A 26571-nucleotide genomic window follows, 5' to 3' on the forward strand; every position below is an offset into this window, starting at 1 on the left:
TGCACATAAAAACATCAAAAGCCTTTGCTCAGCATGCTCTACAGTGCGGCATGCGTAAATATACTGTTAAATATTTAGTCAGGACTAAACCAAAGTTGATTTTGCTTTATATATTTGTAGATTTGTAGAGAGAGAAACGTGGCACTCCAACAGTAAGAAGATTTGTTGAAACATTTTAAAGGGCAAAAAGGAACTTCCAGCAAGAGGAGAAAATCTACTACAAAGGTTGCATTACAACGACAGAGGCCATAAAACCATTAAAAAGGGTTATGTGATTAACTTGTATAACATCTACTGTTTGGGTTATCCCTAAATAAACATGACGTGCTGGAAGAGCTATTTATCCATGATTTTATCTATATGTTGTGTTAGAGCAGATACTTTAATAAAATAATTTCAATAAAATTCAAAGCTAAATTGTGTTCAGGTCCTTCTCAGCTTGCTAGGTGCAGGGGAAAAGTGGACAAGCGTGAGCCGTAAGGATCGCGTGTGCTTTTATTTTGAAAGCCGTTTTCCGTTGTCGCACGAGGTACTATTGGCATTGATGCGCCTCCGACTGCACAAGAAGCACTTTGTCTGAGGGGAAAGAGGTGAGGGAGGGGGCGGTGTCGATAGAAGAAAGACGGGGAGGTGGAGGGGAGCTGAGTCGGAATTAGCTGGTTAACTTGCACCGCAGACCCCCAGTCCAGGATCTGGGCGATAACGCGCGGTGATCGTGGTCGTGGGGGTCGAGAGAGATCCAGGTGGAAAGGAGTGGGACATACAGAATCGGGATGCAGCAGGACGCGGGGTTTGGAGGGAACACGCGTGCCTCCTCACGAACCGCGCGCTGTAATGGAGATGGTGATGCACCAAGAACAGAACAGCAGATTCCTGCAGAGCCACACACGCTGCCCCACAGCCCCGCGACCCAGCGCCAGCCGTTGCAGGGATAGACGCTGCTCGCTGTTAAAACCTCGCCAAGAAAAAAACGGATTTCCAAACTGATGCTCGAGCCAAACAACTGGATAACAGACTACCTTGCTCCTCCATTCATACCCCCACCGCGTCTGCGGGATGAGACGGGGATTCGGGACGAACAGAGAGACCTGCTTTGAAAAGACTGCGTTTCACACCACATGCTTCGCTCTGCTGGTGGTTTTGAGAAACAGATAAGAAAAAAAAAGAGAGGGATAGAAGGAAAATAAAATAAAAGGGAAAGATGTTTCTGCGATGCTACCGCGCCAAATTGTCGGCGTGGGCCGCTCTGTGCGTGCTGGTGCTTTGCTGGTTTTACGTTTTCCCTGTCTACAGACTGCCGAGCGATAAAGAAATAGTGGAGGAGGTGCTGAGGCAGGGGGAAGACTGGCAGAAGAACCAGACCGGCATCGATTTGTACAGGTTCGACTCAGAGCTCTGAATTTCCTTTAATAAGCTTCAAGCTGTGATTGGCAGTGTGTGCCCCCCCCCCCCCCCCCCCCTGGATTTAAGTGTGTTTCAAGAGAAGATGAAATGATTAATAATAATTTTAAGGCTTATTGCTGAATGTAACAGATTCCCAGGAAAAAATAGGCCTCTAATTTCAGTTTCAATTTCGTAATTAATACATGCTTTTAATATTTTGGTGCTTTAAGACCAACAATTATGACAAACAAAACCATAATTCTAAAGGGAGTAATTCTAGTGTATTACAGTAGTGTCTCAGCCATAAAGATGACCACAGACAAAGCAAAAACAGAGCTCTGAGTGTGTTAGTTACACAGTAGCAGCTTTATTTATATCTTATTAAACATTCTCAGAGGCAAAGCTGATTACAGGGTAATCAGAGAAAGTGACCCCTGAAGAGCACGCCTGCTGGAGGATGTGATGCTCACTTGGAGCTGGGTTGTTTCTGTGGTTCTCTTTTAATGGAGCTATAAAGACCTTTTATAGGTTGATGACTTAGATTTGCTTGCTTCTTGGGAATTAACAGATGGGAGAAAAGGTAGTTTAAAATTAGCTTGATGTAATGATGTAATATAGTTAAAGTATCTAATTTAGTTTAGTCACCAAAATTGGTGTTTCCTCCTTTCTCCACAGGAAGCTGCTGTCAGAATGCTGCGATCCGAAGCGGATGTTTGCAGTGACCAAGGAGAACTCCCCTGTGGGCAAAGTCCTGTGGTACGATGGCGAGTTTTACTACTCGCACACCGTCAACAACAACACGTACTCTCTCTTTGTACAGGTATACTGATAAGTAACGCTCTTATGTTTCTCAGAAAATAGTACTGTGTGAGTTGCTGTGACGGTCAGTTCACATACGAGTCCTTCCTCTGGGTTTTATTGTGGGGTTTTGACTTTCCCACATCTAGAGATGCATGTTATTAAGACCGGCAGCTGTGTCTTTGAGATGTGACTGAGACCAAATAACTGAAAATTGATTTCTGTCCTACCCGGTGCATTACAGATGTGTTGTGGTGACTGTGTTAGTGTGAAATCTAGCTGATCCATAATGGAGGAGGGGAGAGGATTACAGGTCTACAGCTCTTAGTGTGGACAGGAGTCGATATGAAGATGTGACGGGATTAGTGGTTTGGGGCAACTTGAAAGCTGAAAAAGATAATACAGTTAGTTATTCCCTGCAATTTCCTTTTTAGCTTTTTTTTAAACATTAAAAAGGCTCCTGCTCTGACCTTTTATAACACTCAACTATATAAGTCTTGTTCTGCTTTTCTTTCTCCACTTAAGTCTAGGACAGTGTTGTTGCGACACTACTTAAAACTGGAAAGGGGCGCGGCTTCAAGGTCTTTCTTCTTTGCTCTATTTTCACTTAGGAAAAAAGGAAAGAGGGTTTTTTGTGTTCATGAGTAGAAACAGCAACGAAAGGGGAGCTATAGGTGTAAGTGCTGTTGCTGTGTTTACCGTATTGAGTTCTTTCTCTGAGGCTTTAGATCTGCAGTCAAATATCCTTCTTGGTACATGTGATGAATATTTTACCCTAATTTCCAGGCATGAGCTGTGCATGTTCTTTCATGAAGGACAGGGGGAGGTGAGTGTGAATAATTAAATAAAATGACCAACCTAGGCACTTGTGTGTGTTTGCATTTGCATTTAATTTATTGGTTTAAACATAGACTTACTGTCACCGGACACTTTATTAGGTACAGTTTGTTAGTACTAGCGTGAACTGCCTTAATTATTTGTGTATAATATATTTAACACGGTACAGGTAACATTCATCAGAGATTTCCATCCTTATTGACATGACAGTATCACACAGTTGCTGTATATTTATGTGCTGCACATCTATGACGAGATTCATCCAGTCCTCCACGTGCAGAGTGCTCTGATGCATTGAGATCTGGTGACTGTGGAGGATATTTCAGGACAGTGAACTTATTGTTATGTTCAAGAAGCCAGATTGTATTTTATTGAACTTTGTGAGAAGGTTCATCCTGCTGAAAGCGGCTATTAGAAGATGGATACACTATAGTCATAAAGGAATGGACATGGCCAGCAACAATACTTGGGTAGGGTGTGGCCGTAAATTATCCTCAGTTGATACAAAGGGGGCCTAGAGCGTGCCCATAAAACGTCCCTCACACCATTACGTCACCACAACCAGCCTAAAGTGATTTTGTTGCTACAAGCAGAATGAATTCATGCTTTCATGTTTATGCCTAATTCTGAGCCTGCCATAGTGTTGACATGCTTCACGGTCTGGTTTCAAATTGCAAAATAAAAACCACATTGATATCAAATCGTGCCGGAAGAATTGTGATCGTATCGTAGTGTTTCTGGGGATTCCCACCTTTAGTACATGAGCAATTGTGAATTACTCAAACCAGCTTTTCTGACACCAACAACCATGCCATGTTTAAAGACACTTAAGTCACCCTATTTCACTATTTAGTTTGACCAATGAGTTGTTGTCATGCGATTGTCTGATTAGATATTTGTGTTCACAAGTAGTTGACTGTACTACATGCTGCAACAATGGGATTTCATTGCAGATAAATCACTTGCAAATGTAAAAGAAAATGTTGAGCTAAAGAGAGAGATCATCTGCGCATAGCAGTAGATTGCATACTTCACCTCTCCTATTTCCTGTTTAGCAGAATCTATGCATCTTTGCTCCACATAATCCTCTAAAATCAGACTACATTGCTTTATCCAAATTAAATCTGGCACTGTGATTTCATTTGTGGAGATGAACCTGCAGCTGTTTACACAACCAATTACAGGAAAGATTTCTTAAGCAACAGTGGCACAGAAAGACAGGATCCTGTTTTTCAAATATAGATATGCTGGTTTTCTTTTTTTTTTTTTAGATGATGGCAAAATAAATGTATGTGTTTTGGACAAATCAAGCAGTTTGCAAGACCTCGCCTTTTGTTTTGGTGATGTGTCAGCTATAATCCAAATCACTGTTTATTTTTTATTTTTTTTTAATTCTAATGGAACTATATACCTTGGTTTTGAGATTTCCAAAACAGCCCCGTTTTCAATTAAGTATACTGGGAGCGTTGCTTTGTTTCTTACATTGAGAGCAGGAGTCTCAATCTCAGATGAGCTGGGGTCGTTTCATTGGAGGCCCACGGTAGTGTTCGAAGACTACAAAAAAAACCCCACAACGCTGAGTTTTACACAGTTCAGTCTCATAGGCTGTTGTGATGAGCTGTCCGGGATCCTGTAGATCTAGGTTCAGGATTTTTAGCTCCTGTGTCATGTCTAAAAGGAATGCCAAATCCATTATCCATTTTGGATCATTGATCTCAGGAACATCCAGTCTTCCAATTTCCATGAAACGCTTGAAATACATCACTTCAGCTCTTAACTTAAAAAAATCTTTTTAACACGTTTCCCCTGCTGAGCCAACGCACTTCTTTAAATTGCAGTACATACAGTGCCTTAGTTTGTTCTCAAAATGCTCAGAATTGGCAGTGTTTTTACACATTTCAGGAGAACAGACGTGGTATGTTTACATGTCGAGCATTTGCTGCATGTTGATGTATAATGCAGTGCAGAACCACTGTTGGATCTCCATTTTCCTTCTCTACGTTTCTCAGTACCAGTGCCAATGCCAGTGGTAATGCACTTCATACCAAGTCACTCAATAATAATACACAGCTGCTGAAATCATACTTTAGCTTTGGTCTGGCCGGACAGGGGACACAAACCTAGCAACTTTTTTTCTCACCTCAAACTTGTCGATAACACTTTCGATGAAAACTGCAAATCTGCTTGTTGCACATTGAATAAGCTCTTTTTTCAGGACATAGGAGACCAGCAACTCACAACATGCAAAGAGAGCAAAAAAAAATCTAAAATGAGGTTTTCAGCTGATATTCTTTAGATGTACAGATAGTGTGTTAGAGTCTTATTACAGGCAAAGATGATGGAGTAGTTTATGGCATTTTCTGCAATGTATATTGTGTATATGTATGTATATTAAACCAGTTTTCCACTTCATGTACTTGTTAGTCGACATGTGTGGCAGACAGTGCTCAGAACACTGTAAACAGTGGAGCTGAACATTATTTCCATTAGAAAACAGTGCGATAAGGTAACACGGTGGGTTTTGTGTTTTTAAGTGAACTGACTCTATAGTGACTGTTTTGCCCAACATTTCTTTTATTCCAAGTGTGTTTTTCTGACTAAATACTATGATTAGATCTTTATATTCTATGTGTCATCTTTTCATTTCCCTGCTCCTCTCTAGAGCCATGTCCTTGTGTCCATTGCATATTTTTATGGGGACCGTTTCACTTCCTTAAACCTATATTGTGGCTAGTTATGGTTCCCAGTAAAAAGACAACTGATAGTTTGGTGGGATGTACTGTGCTCAAATTCAAACACACAAGCACTCCCTTCTTCTCAACTCCCATTGCTGTGATTGCAGGTCTGAATGCCGACAAGCAGCCACGCTGCACCAAGCTGGCAGCAGCTACAGTATCTGGGCATGTGCCAGGGAATGTGCCAATTAGGGCTTTGACAGTTAATTGCTGGTTAGTTCAGTGACTGAAACAGAGCATATATACATACAGCTCAGTGAACTGAGCAGTAGAGTCCTATAATCTTTTTTTTATGTTTACTTAGTGATGTCTTTCCTTTTCTCTAGACCTTTGACAGCGTATGGAGCACAACTGACTGAGTGAAAAATCTTATATGCACATTATAACACCAAAAAATAGAACAGAAGTCCAACACTAACTACTTAAACATGTTTTCTCTTTTATATCATGTTAAATTTGTCTTTTCAGTCAGTTGGATAAATCAGGTCAACTTAACAAGCCAAAGAAAAGATATGTCCACGTATTAGTAAAAGATTTGGTTTAATGTAAGTAGTTGGTGCTGTTGCTAAAGAAACAAGTGTCTTCCTTTAGAACTTTACAGCTTTAGCTTGTTTTTCTGGTTCCTGTCCTCTTCTTGGTTTGCTGTTAAAGGTCTAAAAGAGACTCTTAAGGGCAAAGAGTCTGTATGTGTGTGTGTGTGTGTGTGTGTGTGTGTGTGTGTGTGTGTGTGTGTGTGCCTCAAGCGGGTGCACTCTGAGGGGAATAATGAGAACAATTGTTTCCACTGTCTCACTTAATCCATTCCCTTGAGTTAAACGCAGTCAATGCACAAAGAGAGGACATTTCTTTTGGGTGGTGTTTCAGTGTCTTCTGCAGCAGCTTTAATCCTGTCCTTAATAAGTTTTCAGCTGTGGTGATGGTAAGATAATGATTCACTGCAACAAAATTGATTACTGGTAGTGACTGGTAATTTTTGTTGTCACTTCCTTGTTGGTTGTTTATTTCAAATGGACTACAGTAAAGTGGAAAATGGAAGATTTTAAAGTAGAAATTTTGGGGGGGGGGGACATGGACACCATATCCTCTAGATTAAAAAGGAGAGGGGCTGTGAGGTGTATTGTCAGCGCTCACCTAAAAAGTCTGCATCTCTGTTGATATGGAGGTGCTTTAGTGGAAATGGTTCCCTGGAAAAGGCACCAGCAATGTTGAAAGGTATATACAGGTTAGAGCAGTGCTCTCCATCAACTGGAATATTGGTGATGTGATCCTTGGCTGCTCCAGTCTGCATGCCAAGATACTGATTCATAATTTGATCTGTGATGCATTTATCAGAAAGTAGGAATATGTGTGTCATCACAGTGTGCGTGTTAGAAAGCACTTAGACGTAGACAAAAGTGCTTATGTGAATGGCTGAATGAGTGAATGAGGCATGTTGTGTAAAGCAGCGGACCCCAACCCCCAGGTTGTTTGGTACTGGGCCGCAAGAGTTGAGGCTGGGGTGCGAAATTCATGGTTTATTGGTTTCAATGTGCTGTACATATAGAGATGCTTTTTGGCATACTGTAGTTGTAACAAGTGATTATTGAGTTACTGTTGCTGTCATATCAGCTTAAAATCTGGCCATTATCGTTGGATCTCTGGCATCAACAAGGCATTTTCGCTGAGAACTCCTGTCATGCAGTGGTTGTATGGAAAAATCTCCATAGATCAGCAGTTTCTGAAATTCTCTTGCACCAACAACCATGCCACGTTTAAAGTCCTGGATAATACACAGAAACTGTGTATGATCCATCTCTATTACATCAGCCTGCCTCAACTCTTCTTATCACTTTGCTGGTTTTGTCGGTCAGCACCCGGGGGCTATAAAGGCACATTAGCACTAGGCCCGGGGTGTTACATCATGTGTTTAGGAGCTAGTGGCTGTGTGCATTCTAACAAAGCTTAATGTTGTCTCCTGTGCAGGAAAACCCTTTGCAGCTTCCCCTGAAGAAGTGTGCGGTGGTGGGCAATGGCGGCATTCTCAGACACAGCAAGTGTGGCAGGGATATCGACCAGGCCGACTTTGTTATGAGGTAAGAAACAAAAAACACTCCAAATTTGAATCAGCAGTTCCCCAGAGACCTGCTAGATACCATCAGTGATTATAAGAGCTGGTGTCGATTTCAACAAAGAAGGAAGAACAGAGACAGAAAAATGGGCCACAGTGAGGATGAGAAAGAAAAGAGGTTAAGCAGAAAAAAAACATCTGATGGGGTATGTCAGATATTTATCTTCTGTTGTGTTATACTAGGACTATCGATTGTATTTTATAAACAAGCTGATTGTCTTGGCATTTTTAAAAAGTAATCAAAGACTTGAGACTGAGGAGGAGACCAGGGGGGGAAAGGTACATTTTCATCAGTTATAAGGGCAGTAGAAGTTCAAGTTGAAGAACTAATGTACCATCAACAGTCAACAGACCTCGTGCATGCAGAAAAATGCATGACATATGCATTTCAACTAAAGGATGACCTTTGAGAGCGCCAGGAAATAGTGAATACTTCTGGATAAACACTTGATACAAGCTGCATTTGCACAAACGTCTTTTAATTCGTGGTAACTGACGTATTCTGGCTAGGTATGTGTCAGTCTAAACACAAAGCACAGCTGATTGTCCGCCTCGAGAAAACACAACAGAGCATTTTTTTGCTTTGAGCGACAGTGAAGTGAAACTGTTTCTGTCTTATGTTTAAATTAGGTTTTCCAGGAAGAAGGTTTAGGTAACAGCTGTATGTCTGTTGAGCTGTCTGTTAGCTTTGAGTTTTCTCTTCCAGAAAGAGAGTTAACTTAAAGGTACAGTAAGCATTTTTGAGTTTAATTAATAGAAAAAAAATACTCTACTCATAAATATTCATTGATCCATTGTGCAATTACATCTTCCAACAAATCATGTATTTGCATAAACTTAGATTTCTGTCCATTAAAAATAATAGGAGCGTCCCCCGATTTGTGGAAGCCACCATGTTGCCCCACCGTTTTGATTGCTGTGGCGAAGATGAACATCACTGTTCCACCTAATTGCATTTTATTTCTGTGTCTAGAAACCAGCCACATACATTTTACTCTCAACAAGCAGCGGGTGCTGTAACGCAGTCAGTTCTTCTTTTACTCTTTTACTCTTATGCTGTTTTGTGGATCACAAGGTTTAAAACTACTTATAAACACACACACACAAAGTAACTCTCCCAGAGTGCCAATTTCGGGTCACTTTTGCTGGTCCAAGCCCGGGTAAAGGAGCAGGGCTGGAATTGTGACATTAAAAAAAACAATAATTGCTAAAAGAAATTTAATTTATAGCTCTAAATAAATTCTAAATGCATTTAGGACGTTTTTTACTCACTTTATATCTCTTCCACGATGTTATTTCTCTCTCCAACAACATAGGTTACAATTAGATTAGCATGACCAATTATGCAAATTAGGTGATGACGTGATGACAGCCAATAGCGATTTTCCTTACTGAGGAGTTGGCAACACTGATCATGATCTCTTTGTCATTATGCCTCTTCCTGCTCCAGCTCTGCTCTTTCTTTCTTCGTCATTTCCACTTCACTTTGTTCTTCCTATCCGCAAGTCCTGTCAGGTCTGAGCCAGTTACCAGAGTAACAGACATTTTCTTCCATAAACTCGCTTTCTCTCTGACTAAATTTCCTTCCTCATTAAGTTGCTGTCACAGTGCATAATACTAGAGTGAATAAACAGAGTGAATTAATTTAATTTACCACATTTTCCGCACTATAAAGCGCACTTAAAATCCTTACATTTTCTCAAAAATCAACACTGCGCCTTATAATTGGTGCGCCTTATGTATGAATTCTACTTGTGCTTACTGGCCTCAAACAGATTTTATGTGGTACACGGCACTCAAAAATCTGTCAAAAAATGTTTTAGTACAACTTTGGTAAGCTACAAAGCCGCTCCACTTGATGGATAGTCAGGAGTCCTGCGGAGTAATCTGTGTCCAAACCTCCGTCTGCTTCAGGTCCCAGAGCCAAATGAACACTGCGGCATCACTGAGAGTTAAAAACTGTCTAAATTCGTTCATTTATAATAAAATGATCAGCGTTGCTGCTTTACCAGGTGTGAATTGAGTTTAACATCCAGGCATGAAAACGGAATTTATTAAATTTAATGGAGTTAGAAGTTAGCAGGAAGTTAGCTCGCTAGTTTCTACCTAAACATGATATAGCATGTTCTGACTGAGAGATTTCTGAAAAAATTAAAACATACAGCTCTGCTATCACTTCCAACATAAATGAAGACAGAAAACTAAACAACAGTGATGTTTGCAGGGTTACTGAAGTTGCACTAGCTGGTATATAATGATGTGCTACGTGATCGCTAGTGATACAGCTATGTTAGCATAATGCTAACTTTTTTCCACTCGATAAAAATTAAACGGACCATTAAACGGACCAAACTTCAGTCAGGAGAACAACTGAGATAATCTACCCACAATATGAGGTTAGTCATTAATATACTGCAACAACATGGAGCAGCTGCAACAGAATTCAACATTAATGAATCAATGGTACGGAAGTGGAGGAAGCAAGAAGAATGAGTTCAGTAAAGTTTGACTTATCTGACTGTTTTGTTTTGCTTAATGTGCCTTATAATCTGGTGCGCCTTATGTATGAAAACAGACCCGTTTAACGACAGTGCGCCTTATAATCCAGTGCGACTTCTGGTCCGAAAAATTTTAGTGAATTAAGTTTATGTTTTTACACATGCTTAAATCCTACTTAGACATTTGTTATTTTACCCCCTTAACCATCACCGCTTTATAATCAGTTGTCAATGTGAGAACGAAGACAGAGATTATGGTACATTTCTTATCAACTCAGGAAAAAACCTGGAAAAACTGGTCTCCATTTATTTAACTCTGTGACTCTGGGGACAGCACAGAAACATTAACTTATTTCTCTGGAAAAAATGTTGATATACTTTAGCAATCATTATTTAACTCTGTATAAAGCTTACGGCAGATAACACACTGATCAACAATCTGTCATTTGCCATACTGGATATCATTCACGTTGATTTAAAAAAGATAAGGCTGTCACAGTTGGGATCTTGGGGGTGAATATGTGAAATAAATCGAGTCGAATTGAGTTCAAGAATCTAAAACAGAACTAAATATGTAAGTGTTAAATTCAGCCTCTAGACACCCTGTGTTCTGAACATTTCACGGTGACAGTTGGTCACAGGCTGAGATGCAGTCGTTAAATTATGTAAACATATAGTGTCTGACATTCAGATTTAATGCGACATGACCATTCAAACAGCAGTCGCTTTCTAAAACATCAGAAATTTATTGGATTCAGTACCACATACGAAAGTGACCTAGGTCAGATTTGAAAATATCTGATTTTTTCTTTTCAAACTGTCATATCATAATCGGATATGGGTCGCATAGGGTCAAAAAGGTCAGATTTGATGCGCTTTCGCCTGCAGTGTGAACGTAGTCAAAGTGACTCTCTAAAAAATTAAGTTTGGTAATAGGTGACCACAGAAAGTATAGTGTCTGTGATCATGAGCGGATCAAGCAATTTGAAATGACTCCTTTTTCCCTTCCTGTTTATTAAAAAAAATCTCATAGCCTATAGTGACCACATTGTTATTCCTCGGTCCACTGGATTAAAATGGATGCTCTGCTCTTTATTTACCTGTTGCTATGGTGAATCTCAGTATTAGAGCTCCATTAATGATGGTTTTCTTTCTCTACTCACGCATGCACTTAACTTGGGCTAAACATGTTCAGAGCTGATCTGCCGTTGTCCAACTGAAAACTCAGACTCGTGTTTGTTCTGTTTATTTAGGTGTAACCTTCCACCGATCTCAAAGGAATATGCGGAGGATGTGGGCACAAAGACACATCTGGTTACAGCCAACCCAAGCATCATAGAGAAAAGGTAAACAAGTTGGAAACTGCACCACTGTCGCAAACACTAAGCAAATGTACATTTGTCACTTGACCAGAAACACTCAAAGTCAAAGTCAGCTTTATTGTCAAAGACCATATGTACAGTCTTACACAGGAATTTGCTCCCATGGCCCTCAGTGTACGCTAAAAATATAAAGACAAAAAAGGAAAAATAATAATAATAAAATAAAATAAAAGTCTTATGTAAAACACAATACAATACTATACAATTATTTAAACAGCAGTGTCCAAGACAATCATAGTGATTGTGGGCAAGTTCGTGTGGGGCAGTCAGTGAAATGGCAATGGTGGTGGGTCAGAGTTTGTATGTTTGGGGGGGGGTTGGAAAGCATGTTAGCCGGTTGAGTTGAATGGCGCTGTCGGGAATGTTATTGTTAAGCCAAGTTTCCACAAAGACGAAGACACAACACTCTCTCACTGACTTCAAGGTGGACCGAAGTAAGTGTACATGATCCAGCCTGTTGTCCAGGGAGCGCATGTTGAACAGTGCAATAGTGGGAATAGCGGGTTTGTGTGGATTAGCCGCTAGCCTGCTCCGGATGCCTCAGCCCTTACCCCTCTTTTGTCTCCTCTCGCACCGCCTGAGACGTTTCCACTGTAGGTGAGGTCTTGCTAGCAGGGGTTGCTAATGGTAGATGCCCCGACGTTTCCACTGTGGGCAAGGTGTAGTAGCAGGGGTCGCCGATGGTAGATGCCTCCGAAGCTGCAGTTCGTCAGTGTGGTTCGTAGCTCTTCTGTGATTAAAAAGTTAGTGGATTTGCTTCTCTTATTTTGAGAAGGAGCTCACGACTATATCAGTGTTGTGAAAAACAAGAAAAAGAGCAAAACAAAGACAGGAACACTGTTTTCCGCACCGCCATCTTGGATCATCACACAGATTGTAGATGGGGGCAGGAAAGCATCCGTCTGAGGACACAGGCACAGACAGATGGAAAAGACTAATGGACTGAGTTGTGGAATGAATGTGAAGGCATGAGATATGCAAGAGTTTACATATGGGTTTTGCAGAAGACACAAATTATAGCTGTAATATGCATAAGACAAGAACAACTCAGCCCAGAGCTACTAAACAATAAGTAGAATATTTGCAGAAGCAACACTAGGCATTGTAATCAGGGTTTAAAGAAACATAAAAGACATCATAATAAATAATAACTTGTAATAGCAGTAGTAATACAAAGCCTTTTCTTTTCTTTGTCACATTGTCTGTTTACTCGAAGCTGTTAAATGTTTGTTAAATGTTAAATTGCTGAAAAGTGGTCACGAGTGTTAGTCTAATAGGCCATTGTAGTTTATAGATTTATTGCACCAGCATAGCAAGGTCATTTCCTTTAACAACTGGCAGAAAGAGAAAGCAACTGAAGAAAGCAATCTTTAGTTTGGAGAGAAGTCACCAGGTTAGCGATCACTCTAAAGTATACAGTTATGCAGTCATCTTTTTATCTATCTTTCTCTCTTACTCAGATTTCAGAGCCTTCTGTGGTCAAGAAAATATTTTGTGGATAGTATGAAGGTCTATGGCTCGAGCTACATCTACATGCCTGCGTTTTCCATGAGGCCTGGCACAGACCCATCACTGCGGGCATATTACACACTGGCAGATTCCTCCTCCAACCTCACCATGCTTTTTGCCAACCCTGAATTCCTACGCACAGTGGGTAAATTTTGGAAATCCCACGGTGTGCACGCCAGGCGCCTATCCACAGGGCTCTTCCTGGTGAGCTTAGCCCTAGGACTGTGTGAGGAAGTCACAACCTACGGCTTCTGGCCGTTTTCCGTCGACCTGGATCAGCGACCGGTCAGCCACCATTACTACGACAACATCCTGCCCTATAAATGGTTCCATGCCATGCCTGAGGAGTTTGTCCAGCTTTGGCATCTGCACAAAAGCGGCACGCTTCGTGTGAGGGTGGGACGTTGCGCCCCTCAGGAAGGAGGAAGTTAGAGCACCTTGAAAAGTGAAGCGATTGCACACAGCTCCATCTGTCTCCCTACGCATTCCTGCTGTAAACCCCCAATCCCCACCCCCACCCTAGCCCAGCTGATCCCTAATTACTATGAGAATGTCCTCCACCCATATGAGCCACACTAGGGAAAAAGGAACACAGTGACACATGCAGGCACGCACTCACACAGCATAACATATTTACACATTCCTGAAACTAGCCATATCTACCTGTGTTTCTGAAATTGTGTATGTGTGCATGGTTGAGTGTCTGTATGGAAAGCATCATCTGGGACTAATACATGTGAAAGTATGGGAGTGGATGGTTGGGGGATGGATTTTGTGCACTGACTGTGTGTAACTGACAGAAGGGGCAGCTGGAGCACATTCCCCTCTGGGACTTTGTTAATCAAGAATAAAAGAAGTGGAGGGCGGAAAGGGGGACAAATAAGACTAAAAGACTAGAGATAATGGTAGTTCCTAGTAACTTGAATAGAAGCTAAATTTAATAGAGGAAGGGAAAAAAGGTAAACTTTGAAGTTGAGTCATTAAAAGCCATCGGCCAAGATTTTAAATAGTCTAAAAATTTTACGTTTGAACCTGGACCTCTCTTCCACTGAAGATTACCAAATTCAGTTTCCGTCTTAGCTTCACTTGCTGTCATCTGCATTTTATCCTCGTCAAGCTACATCTTTTAGCTTGTTGCTGCTAAGGATGTAAGCTTTATCTAATAACGAAAACTCAATTGAGTGCTGAGGTGAATAAGATGACTCTTGATACATATTCATACTTCAGAGTACGCTGGATTAAAATAGGTGCTCTGCTGTTTATGTCCCTGTTGCCAGGATAGATCATGGTATCATTAGCTTGATCAAGGAGGGCTTTTTTTTCCACCACTCACATACATGCCTAACTCAGGGTGAACATGCTCCGAGTTGACTGAACTAAGTGTTATCATCCTTTCTAGAGCCAAGAACGGAGTTTCCCATCTTTTATTTAATCAGTTAGACTCAGTGTTTGATGAATCTGTCTTCTAGAACAGGACCAAGGGGAACATGGGAAAAAACTAGAAGTCACACACACATATACACTAGGGGTGCAACGATACTCATATCGATATTGAACCGTTCGATACAGTGCTTTTGGTTCAGTACGCATATGTATCAAACAATACATCCATCCATCCATTCGCTTCCACTTATCGTTTTCAGGGTCGCGGGGGGCGCTGGAGCCTATCCCAGCTGTCATAGGGCGAAAGGCGGGGTACACGCTGGACAGGTCGCCAGTCTGTCGCAGGGCTAACACATAGGGACAGACAACCATTCACACTCACATTCACTCGCACATTCACACCTAGTGGCAATTTGGATTATCCAATTAACCTATCCTCACAAGCTGCATGTCTTTGGATGGTGGGAGGAAGCCGGAGTACCCGGAGAGAACGCACGCAAACACGGGGAGAACATGCAAACTCCACACAGAAAGACCCCGGCCTGATGGTGGAATTGAACTCAGGACCTTCTTGCTGTGCGGCAACAGTGCTAACCACCGTGCCACCGATGCTGTCTGTGTTGAGCGCTCAGTGGATCTGCGTTCGACTACTCCGCCTAGGCTGCACTGTGGAGTGCAGATCCACTGAGCGCAGCGCAAGACAGAAGCTAAGCTCGTTGCAACATGGCAACCGCCTCAACGCTACCTGAAATTGAAGCTCCCTCACGCTCATTCAGATCTGGCGTTTGGTACTATCTTGGTTTTCATGTGAAGTATGACCCTGATGGTAAGCGCGTCATGGACAAAAGTAAAACAGTATGTCGGATGTGCCACGCAATGCTCAATTTGTGGGAACTAGTGCGTTAGCACAGTTAGCTTGTTAACGTGTTGACGCCGTCCAGCCCCACACACGGGCGATCTGCAGTAACACGTTAACGGAGATTTGCCGTGTTATGGCGTTAATGTCATTTTAACGAGATTAACGCTGACAGCACTAGTGGGAACACAACGAACATGACTGCACATTTACGCCGACATCATCCTAGTGAAAAGACAAGTGGAAGCAGACAAAAACAACAAGCACGCATGCTACAAACTTTACCCGAGTCATTTAGACAGCTGTTAGCATGTGATTCTCCTTATGGGGACCTGATATATTTAAAATGCTGCTGAGAATATAGCCCAGAAGAAGCATATAGTATAGCTTTTATTTTGGAAAGAGCCATTTCTCTGTAATAAACTCTCTTTTCTAAAGATGAGTGATTTCTCGATCAGATAGTTTTTTTTATTATTATTATTTTGTTGTTTCAGCAACATTAAATTTAAAAACTGTACTTTTGAATTAAAATATATATTTATAATTTTAATAAATGACAAATTAAAAAGCATGAACATTTTTTTGTATTGAAAAAATATCGAACCGTGACACCAAACTATCGAACCGAACCGAACCGTGAATTTTGTGTATCGTTGCACCCCTAATATACACATGGGGGGGGTGAAGAAAGAAGATTAAAAGTTGTGTTTATAGAAGGATTTTTCTCTGCTTTCCTTTAAACAAGCGCTGGGGTGCCAAATAGAGCTTTAGTTCAAAGTAAAAGCCATTAGAAATGTTGTCTTAAGTACGATATTCCCTAGAATGTTTAGCCAAGATGCATTTTAACCTGGTGTTCAAATGGTTTTCTTTGCCAAATGGGATTTTTCAGGACTATGACAATTCTTTTTTTAAGGTTCATTGTCAAGGGGAAAACATCTATAAGCAAAAATGAACATTTGCTATGCTAATTAGACAAAATGAACACACACACATAAGTACCTCACCTTTTATTTGACTCTAATCATCGATGACTGAATCTTTGGTATGTTTCAACTGTTAGCAGAATTCGTAGACCAAAAGAAGAAAAAGAAAAATGCACAGCCAGTGCATTTCTTCAGAGGGGCTGCTGGAAGTCGTCTCTTGGTAACTGTACTATACTTGTGAAGTGCCAACAGTGGTCTCTTTGATACATGATGTTGAATTGAGTGAGGGCGTGACAGAAAGAGACAGAAAAATCCTGTCACTAAATTACATTTCAATCAGTGTTGTTGTTTTTTTTATCATTACCTGAACTTATGAGGTAAGTTTTGTGATTTATTCATGCCGTTATTGTCATTTTACATTGTAGCACAGGAATAACTGAACCTGTTAGAATAGTTTCTTTTTCTTTTTGTTTGCACAAGGGAAAAGTAACCTGCTGACACACAAGCCAACACGGCATATGTTTGTGTGGACTTGCAGCCCTTGCAGACTGAAAGTGGTGTACTTGTTTTGAAAGAGCTGTTTCTTAAAAATGCTGTAAATGCTATTTGAGAGTGATAAATGTGATCATGACATGCTGTTATTTAGCAACGAAGGATGACTAACTGGAAAGTGCATGGAGTATTGTACCACAATACTATATTCCTCTGAGTCAAAGTTGAACTATGTTCATAGGTTTGTGCTTTATGTTCTTGTCCACTCTGATACACTGAACAAGGTCCAGTGCCTTTATGCTCTACTAAAGCGAAAATAATAATTTAAACAAGGGATATTTCTAATGCTAATCATGTATCTTGATTTTCTTGGCTAAATTTGGATCAGTTGGACGATATGTGATATGTAATAATGGCTGATGATATGTAAATGTAACTTAAAATGAGTTGTACACATAGCTAGACCATGTTATAATTTGAAAAAAAAAAGGTCCAGTCAAAATACATCTGTTGTTCTATAAGACTTTGAATTTGGCTGAAATTAGCGCTGGTCTAGGTATGCGATTTATTACTTTCTTGTACTTTCTATTGGGATGTTTCATATTTGCACCTTTATTTCATGTTGTGTTTCCTGTCCAGTGTAGTGAATGAATGATATGTGACATAATTTGAACTTTAGGAAAGCATGACGATCTTTGAATACTTATGTGCATTTGGTACCCAGACTTTTTATGCTGTGATGCAAGTTTTCATTTGATACTATGAGTGATTTGAGCAAGTGAAAACACAATAAGCAAAGCTGCACTTGTCTGTGAAAGTGAAGTAAATGTTAATATGTGTCCATTAGCAAAATTGCAGGTCTAAAACCAGTTAGCTATCCCTGTACTAAAACACCTGTTTCACTAAACTGAGTGGACTGCATCATTAATTGTAAGAAATCTATGAGAAATATAATTTAAAAAATTTTCTTGGTTTCTGTGGAGTAAATATTTATCTACAGCAAAGTGTAACTAGTAGCTTAGCATACAGCTACATATCCCTGGCAAAATCACAACTTGTCCCATTTAACTACCCAAGATAAAACTAAACTGTGCAATTTCTGAAGTAGCAACAATACTAGACTTGGTCTGTTGCTTGTTGCAGAAAGTTGGGGGTAAAAACATTATAGGGAGAAAATGCATGATACTTCGTCCTAAAAAGGTTTTTTTTGTTGTTTTTTTTTAATGAAATAGGTTTCCAATTTTAAAATGTGGCACAATGAATTTGATAAACTCTATTCTAAAACTCTTATTTATCAGTGTTGTTAATTTTATAAAAGAATTAAGGGCTTTTGTTTTGTAAATTACACATATATTAAAGCATATTAGTCTACTGTTAAGACATAGCTGACTTTTATTTTGAAAATCCAACACCCACTTGGCCTTTCTGTTAATCATTGTCAGGGTCTGATGCTGTAGACTAATTTCCATCAGTATGTGTATGTGAGAAAGAGGAAGACAAGAGCAACTTTACATTGCGATTGGAAACTTAATTAGTGCTAGAAGTACTTTTGGGTTTCCCATACATAAATCAAGCAGTCGGATCATGTTTAATCAACATGTCAGCTGTCAAGTTGCTTACACTTGTGTCAGTGACCAACACAGCACTTAAATGTACCATTGTGATTGTATTCTGTGTAACTGAAAAAATCTGTTAAATTTTGCTTAGCACTACTCACAAGAGATGGCTAGTGGTCAGAATAACAGCTAATAATAATATTTATATGTAATGTTCTTTTACGTTAACCGACCCAAAAAGTGACTTTACAGATCTGTGTTTGGGTTTTGTTTTTTTGTTTTTTTTAAACCCCTAGTATTAAAAATTTTATTGTTTCTGTGTTTCTTCAAAAAATGCAACAAATTCCTAGATTGCAATTGCAAGTAATTGCCTCACACAGAGGAAGTCACTTTGGTGTGAAAATGGTGTTTCTGCAACAAACAATGTAAGAGAGATAACCATTAAAGAAAAAGTTTTAAAAAGTAATCTAAATTTTTTTTTAAAAGTGCTTTGTAACAGTTAGACCAAAGAGCCAATTAAACCACTTCACAGATAGACTTGACAGAACCAATTTAACTTTTTTTTTTTACTGTTTTTACTAACCCAAGCTAAGAAGCACTAGTTGTAAATGTATCTTAGATTAGCTTAACTTACTGTAGCTCAGAAATAACAACTAAAGTAACTAAACTAAATCCACTAATAGTCAACTCACACTCAAATTTAATCTTTGGTCATCTGTGTACTTAAAAAAAATGGAAAACAAATTAAAGATACAATTTTATAGCCCTAGCCTATGAGCTTTGTAGCATTTGGACAAAGGTTGCTTGCATGTTTTTGCTAAGCTAAGGTAACTTGCTGCTGATTGTACCTTTAGGACACAAATGATATATATATTTCCTAAAATGTCAAACAAAAGACAGCATTCTCTGAGGTTTTTTGAAAAAAGTGCAATTAAAATATAGCATCACAGCATAAACACAAAAGCAGTATTGTTAGCATATTCTTTCCTGTCTCCGTCCAGCATTTCCCATCAAGCGCCAGTATGTGTGGCTGCAGTGCACACTGGTAACACCCTTGTAATAGAAAGGTTACATGCTTTATCTGCAGTGTTTTTAAATTAGACACCTCCATGTGATGACAAAGTGAAACCTATGATTAGCTCTTAGTTCTGTAATACAGTTCCACGGCGTCATGGTAATGATATCTTCTGCTAGGAAAACAGTGTTTTGTTGTCATAGTGAGGGTTTAGTACTGCAAATCAGGACTCAGAGCAGTTCAGGTTGCTTGTGAAATCTTCACATTCGTGTGTAAGGGGAATAGTAAGGTGGGTCAGCTAGTACACTAATTAAACCAGTTGTGATCTGATCAATCTAATCAATAGTTTCGCTAAGAAACTGCACAAGTTAATGACACTGTGTATATGAGTTTTTGTTTTGCTATCTGCATCCTCAGTTCAAATAGGAAGACATTTTTATGCAACCCCCGAGGGTATTAAAAAGAAATCTTTAAAATTCAAAGACACTAGTCAAAGATCATTGAAACGGAAATAATCATGTGTAAATACAGTTTGCCTTCCCACACCCCTGTGTTTGGATTGAGATGTGTCCATAAAGTACAGCTTTTCTACACATTTAAATATTCAATGTTATGCAAAGCTTTTTTTTTTTGTTTTAATTGCCGTGTACATGTGTCTTATCTGCCTTGACTGAGTACATTTGATATAAAAAGATGAAGAAATTCAACCTTATTGAAGGCGTTGCATTTTGCTTTACTCTGGCTTGCTCCTTATCCGCTCATTGAAGTTATGACATGTTCCTGCCTCAGCATGGTAAAATAAATCAGGACTGCTGTTGGACTAGAACCAGTTTTATCTGCCACCTGGAATAAACTGTGAAAGATAAATTAAGAGGGGGGAAAAAACAATGAATCCAACTTATCAATAAACAAGTTGAATAAAGGAATCCAATAAAAAAAGGAATATGCATTTTTTTGTGGTTTTCTTTAAGAATATGAGTGTTGAAATGGTGCTGATGGTGGTGTTTTATAGCTACACACTAAGAAGGGCAAATTTTTCCCTTTTCCCATCCTTCGCGTACTCAATCTGCACCTAACATGTTTCATGTAAACTTCCCAGGCTGCTCATACTCATATGTAAGGCTTTTCATCTTACAATTTCACTGAAATTTACTTGCTTATTTTCTTTAGTTGTTATGAATATATCAGTGACACCTTCTGCTTGCTGCAGCCTACAGTCTGCATGGCTTATTTTTTCGGGCCATTAATTTTTAGAAAATGTGTCAGGAAAAGCTGCACAACTGTCTCCCAGGCCCGTGCCCCCTGCTGGACCATTCAGCCTCATATGTGCTGTATTAATGTTCAAGGCCCTTTGTCTGATAAAAAGAGAGGTAATAGGATAAAGCCTATTAAGAATGATGAAGATTTATTTAGGGAGGTTAGAGGGAATGTAATCTGTAGTAATGTGGCTTTATTTTTTAACATATTGAAATACTATGACAACAAGGAAAAGCATGAAACAAACATAAGAAAAACCATGATTATAATTTAACACTCAAAAAGGAGTAGAAGGACGGCAACTGCCCCCTTGCTGCTATATATATTATGCTGTCAATAGATTAAAAAAAATAACTAATTAATCTCACAATTTTCTGTAAATAATTGCGAGTAATTGCTTACTTGATCTATCCTGGTTGTACTTACAGTTTTCAACAATATATTTAAGCTTGTAACTGACATTTATGCAATATAATGAAGTTGTCAGAAGAATGTGAGAGTCTCCGGCATGTTTGTCACAAATGGAAATAAGGGAAGTTGTTGTGTTTGTTAAAGCGTAGAATCAAATAAAAAGAGTTATGTATGCATTGCATTGCTAAAAGATTAATAAAAAATCATAATCATAACAAGTGCCATAGATCATTAGAGGAGAGCTGCCGTTAATAAGTGTGGCTGACAAATATCTTTCATTAAGGTTGCCAATGAGAGCATAGTGTCAGAGGTAGTGCAGGGCGGGCGTTTAGACGAAGGCAGTTAGAGGCTGAGCGAGTCTCCTCGCCACCGGCTTAAACTAGTCTCAACATCACCTAACAAGGTAATACCCGTAGGGATTAAGGGACTCTGACCCGAAGGATGGAGAGCCGGTCCAGACCACCTGTACAGGGGTAACTGGGATCTAATAGCTTGGCGTCCCTGGGTGGGCTCGAGAGGAGAATTGAGTCCACTAACAAAGAAGCAGCAGAAGGAGCACCACTGACAGCTGTTGAAACGACCAAGAGGGGCAGTGAGGACCAGCCTGCAGAGAAGGTGTGCAGCTGACAGGACGTCGACCCGAGCACCAGGCAGAGAGCTACTGCCACAGAGGAGGTGTGCAGTGGAGGGGACATCCGCCCGAGCATCGAATCAAGATGACCAACTCTGAGGAGGGAAATTGTCAGGAGTAATGCAACATCGAAGGAGGATTGACCAAACTCCGGAGGACAGCGTAGAGCAACCAGGCAGCTGACCAATCATCCCTGACTCAGCGCGCGAAGAGAGGCTTTGAAAGGTGAGCAACTCAAGACGACAAAGACTATAGACCAAGAACTCTAAGGAGAACGGAGAAAAAGAAGTAGACCCTCGAGGAAGGAGGGAGCTCTCCCTCATCACTGGGTGAAGGTTAAAGTCCAGAGGCCACAGGAGGGACAGAGGGAACCCACAAGCAACTCTGCCGAGTGATACCCTACAGAAATGGCTTTAACTCTTGGCACGAGTCAGTCCGGGCGCACCTTAAAGGGATGAATGAAGAAACGGACACTGAGACCCTGAGTGAGAAAATTGAGGAAGCAATAAAACGGGGAGAGAAGTTTTATTCACCCAAGACCTACGATAAAGAGATGGTGGTGGTGATATCCAGTCCAAAAGAGACGAAAAGCAAAGAAAATATCTGCGGTTGGATAAGGTGGTGGAACGTAACATTGAAGGCAGCCTATCACTTTGCTCAGCAAATCTTAGAGAAAATGAAAAGAGACTTATCGGACGAAGAAGAAGAAGAAGAAGAAGAAGAAGATTTGGAGCCGGCTATCCATCACCCTACACCTAAGGAAGAACAACGAGGGAGACGCAAGAGTTTCCAGAATTTAAGAAACTGAAGAACCTGGTTCGGGAACAAAATGAAGAGGAAAGTATAACCGAGTACTTAAGAGAGGTATGGCCTCTGGTAGAGAGCTGCACCAGTAACGACAGCGCCAGGAGGTTGTGGCTCACACACCTGACTTCACAGCCCTTGAATGCAAGGGAGCCTGCAGTCAAACATTATCAAAGATTGGTGCTGGAAGACTTGGATGATGAGGAGTTCCTGATCGCACGCGGCAGAGCTGGACTGGAGAATGGACAGACACTCTCACAGGTATGGCACATGCTGAAGGGTTCCATCCCCCCGAAGAGGTATGTTAAGATCCTACGAGCCATCACTGTAGGGAGAAGAGGAGAGGTAACCTTTGTAAGGATGCCAGCTGACATGACCTCTACCCGAGAATTGGAAGTTGAGGTGAAAAAGTACGACTTGGAGCAGAATTTCTATGACGGGAAAAGGAAGAGAGGGACTAAACAGCCTGTCAAAGCAGAAAAGCCAACACCTAGACCAGCCACTCCTGGACCGACCAGAAGACCGCCTAAGAGATCACAGGTCAGCCCATCAAAACCACCTGAGTCAGGGCCACGAGCGGCGCCTGCAAAGAAAGGGGGTATTTGCCCCCAGAAGAATACAGCAAACTCACATCAGAACAACGAGACGCTCTCCGGGAAGCCCACTGGGTGACGTCTGGAGGGCCAAGCAAATGACGTCTCTAGAGGTGCGGGTGACCCTGGACAATGCCTACTGGGTCTGAGATGAAATCTACACGTTAGTGGATGGATCTCCATACCTGGTAGACACCGGGGCAGAGGTGTCAATGACCCGCAAAAGCCTCAAGAGAAAACGACACCTGACTGTACAGTTTGCGAATGGATTTGAGAGTGCCAAGGGAAAGGCAGTGGCCCATACAGATCTTTGGAAAAAGATCGCTGAACTAAGGATGAGTATAGACTTGAGAGTAGCCCACCAAAGAGCCCACGTCAAGGAGGGGGCTCATTGGAGAGGAAACAACGAAGTGGATCGCTTCGTGCAACAAAGGAAAATAGCCTTTGTTGGGATTGAGAGCCCTGCGACAGACTGGCGACCTGTCCAGGGTGTACCCCGCCTCTCGCCCTATGACTGCTGGGATTGGCTCCAGCACCCCCCGCGACCCTGAAAAGGATAAGTGGTAGCGAATGGATGGATGGATGGATGGATGGGATTGAGAAGTGGGACAAGACACCCAAGGGGTCCTGGTTGGGTGATGATGACTGGTGCGGTCTTCCCGAAGAGCGACCGAGCCATAAGCCCCGGAAATACACGCCCACCAGGGCCCACTGGGTCAACAAGCCCAGTGCATACTAGTTCAGAAGAGGAGCAGCAATTGGTTGATCAAATAGCAGAAGCCCAGCAAGAAGAACTGATGGAGTATGACTCTGTTTCATCAGGATCCCTGACAGATACTCCAACTGTGGAAGAGATGACAGTCCTAGATTCCTGGGAACTAGGCCTCACTCCATCCCCTGAGTTCCCTCAACTGATTCCACCATTTGGAAGTGATGACGATATTCTGACCCTGACAGTCCCGGACGACGATCTGCTACATGAGTTGTGAGGGGGTGTCAGAAGAATGTGAGAGTCTCTGGCATGTTTGTCACAAATGGAAAAATCTAACAAAGTAAATGCAGAATAAACACAAAGAATGTATGCTTAAATTCAAAGAGAATTTGAATAGTTTTCAGAAATCTTTTAGCACAGGTTCAGTCCTGTGAAATACAACTTTTTAAAACTCTCATATACTAATAGGTAAGTATACACTAATATATATAATATACATATATACTAATATATATGTTCCTTCTTCCTGATGTTGCTGTCATTCGGAACTACTACTTCTATCACCATGGCCGTCTTCTTCTGTTTGCCTTCCACCAATATGTCCGGTTGGTTAGCCATCACCATTTTGTCCGTCTGTATCTGGAAGTCCCACAGGATCTTAGCTCAGTCATCCTCCACCCAAAATAGGAGTTGTCTCCTATTTTGACCTCTTGACTTCCAGGCCATACTCGGCACAGATGTTTTTATATATACTATGACGGCCACTTCTATTACAGTCAAAAATTGACCTACAGTGGGGCCTACTGGGGGCCAAAATAATGCCATCCACAGTAATCTGTTAGCTTCAGCTTTGCGTGAATGTAAAGGTAGAATTTTTTTTATAATTTTTCAGTTATGAATGAATCTACAGAGCTCTGGGGAACTCCATGGCTACATTTTGAGAAAGACTCATTCATGGCCAAACTGAGAAGGCTTTTCAAAGAAGCACGGGGGATTTCCTTTAATCTCAATCTCAAAATCCTGTGATGATGCATCACTGAGTCATAAAATAATACAAGACTAGATGAAACCTCAATATGAGGCTATAAGAGGCTGCTGACTTTAACTCGTTGTATAAACTGCTGGAACAATCTGACCACACTGTATACCTCCACATTTTAGTTTTTCTCTACTTGCTATAGCCATTTCTGTTTTTACTTTTTGTTTCTGGACTTTGAAAAACCTCCCCAGACACCCAACAGACACCTCCAAAACCTGAATAAAGGGGGGTTTGTGTGGTGAGCACATGTTGAAAGTTAATAGGCTAAAGGAGTTAAAGTCTGGTTACTCTGAGATTAGAGCTAGTTTGATCAATTCAGTCTCTAAATTTAAGTTTGCCATGTTTCTTTTTCACTGCACATTATTGTCGTTGATGTGTTACAAAGCAAATCTTCATTTTAGTCCTCAAAGGTGGTGCTGTGAAATATTAACTTGTGCAAGACTCCGGGGGATTCTTTCTTGAAGTCATTTTAGATTAATAATTTGTTTCATTTTATGGTGTCCTCTAATGCGTTGCGATGTTACAGAATACACTCACACACCCAACACACATCCGACTGCCCATGCAGAGATGTTACCACTACAACTTGCGGATATAACTTAGCCTCTGGTTTTCCCCAAAATTCCAGTCCACCACCGCTTTCCTTTATTCCACCCCCCCCCCCCCCCCCCCCACCCACCCACCCACACACACACACACACAATCTAAACATATCACCATTTGTCCCAAGCCTCTTTTGCACTTTGTCTTGAATGCTTCCATTTCTTTAAATGGTCTTTAGCTGAAGACAGAAGACAGGAATCAAACATTTGAGGTACTTCTTTGCATGTTTGGTGTATTTTGCAAATGGTATGTTTTTTCAACAGGTTCTCCCCCTAAGGGTAATATTTTACGCTACGTGACAAATCTTCAACTTTTTACGCTTTCGGGTACCCAACACGTTCCTAAATGACGACTTCGGAAAAATCAGAAAACATGAGAACCGCTTGGACTCAATCTACACATGTTTGTTCATTTTATTAAAATAGCTTTGGAAAACACTATTTTATGTAATTTCAGTGCTGGTTAACGTTAGGAATAGGGTTATGGTTAGGGTTAGGGATAAGTTTAGGGCTGGAATACATGGTTGTAACGTGTATTACCGCGGGACCGTCATTCCACTGGAATTCATCCATAACCCAGCGCGTACCATAAGAACGCGGAAGGTGACAAACACCCCGGGAGCACACGGGCTGTTTTTTTAATTACAAGCAGCGTTGGTCAAGTCACTTAAAAAAGTAATTTGTTACTAATTACTAATTACTTATCCAAGAAAGTATTCTTGTTACTTTACTGATTACTTGTTTTCAAAAGTAATTAGTAACTTTATTAATTAAATTTTTTACTTGAGTTTTCTTCCCACGCATAGTGCACAGTGGATACTAATGATTTTGTCACTTTTTACGGAATCAAACTCAAAGTAATGCCAGTTTTTCAAAGTTTTAAATGTCGTGCTCACTCCCGGACTCCATATTATCCATTGTTGTTCTACACCATTTTAAATCTAGACACGTCTGTTGCTGCCATGGATGTAGCACACTCGTACGTCATTGTCATGAGACACTCTCACAAACAAAATCACAGTTTAGTAACGTAGAGTGCTTATGGGAA

At 40.7% G+C, this 26571-nt stretch overlaps 1 protein-coding gene across 1 annotated transcript; it reads left to right on the forward strand.

Moving 5' to 3' along the window:
* Window positions 1–552: 552 nt before the first annotated feature.
* Window positions 553–20413, forward strand: st8sia1 (ST8 alpha-N-acetyl-neuraminide alpha-2,8-sialyltransferase 1). Its single transcript, XM_004548267.3, has 5 exons — window positions 553–1380; window positions 2059–2203; window positions 7716–7825; window positions 11612–11704; window positions 13201–20413. Exons 1-5 carry the CDS (start codon window positions 1202–1204, stop codon window positions 13679–13681), a joined length of 1008 nt encoding a protein of 335 aa, XP_004548324.1. The 5' UTR covers window positions 553–1201; the 3' UTR covers window positions 13682–20413.
* The last annotated feature ends 6158 nt before the right edge of the window (window positions 20414–26571 follow it).

Source organism: Maylandia zebra, linkage group LG17 (assembly GCF_041146795.1).
Source record: "Maylandia zebra isolate NMK-2024a linkage group LG17, Mzebra_GT3a, whole genome shotgun sequence".
NCBI classification, from domain to species: domain Eukaryota; kingdom Metazoa; phylum Chordata; class Actinopteri; order Cichliformes; family Cichlidae; genus Maylandia; species Maylandia zebra.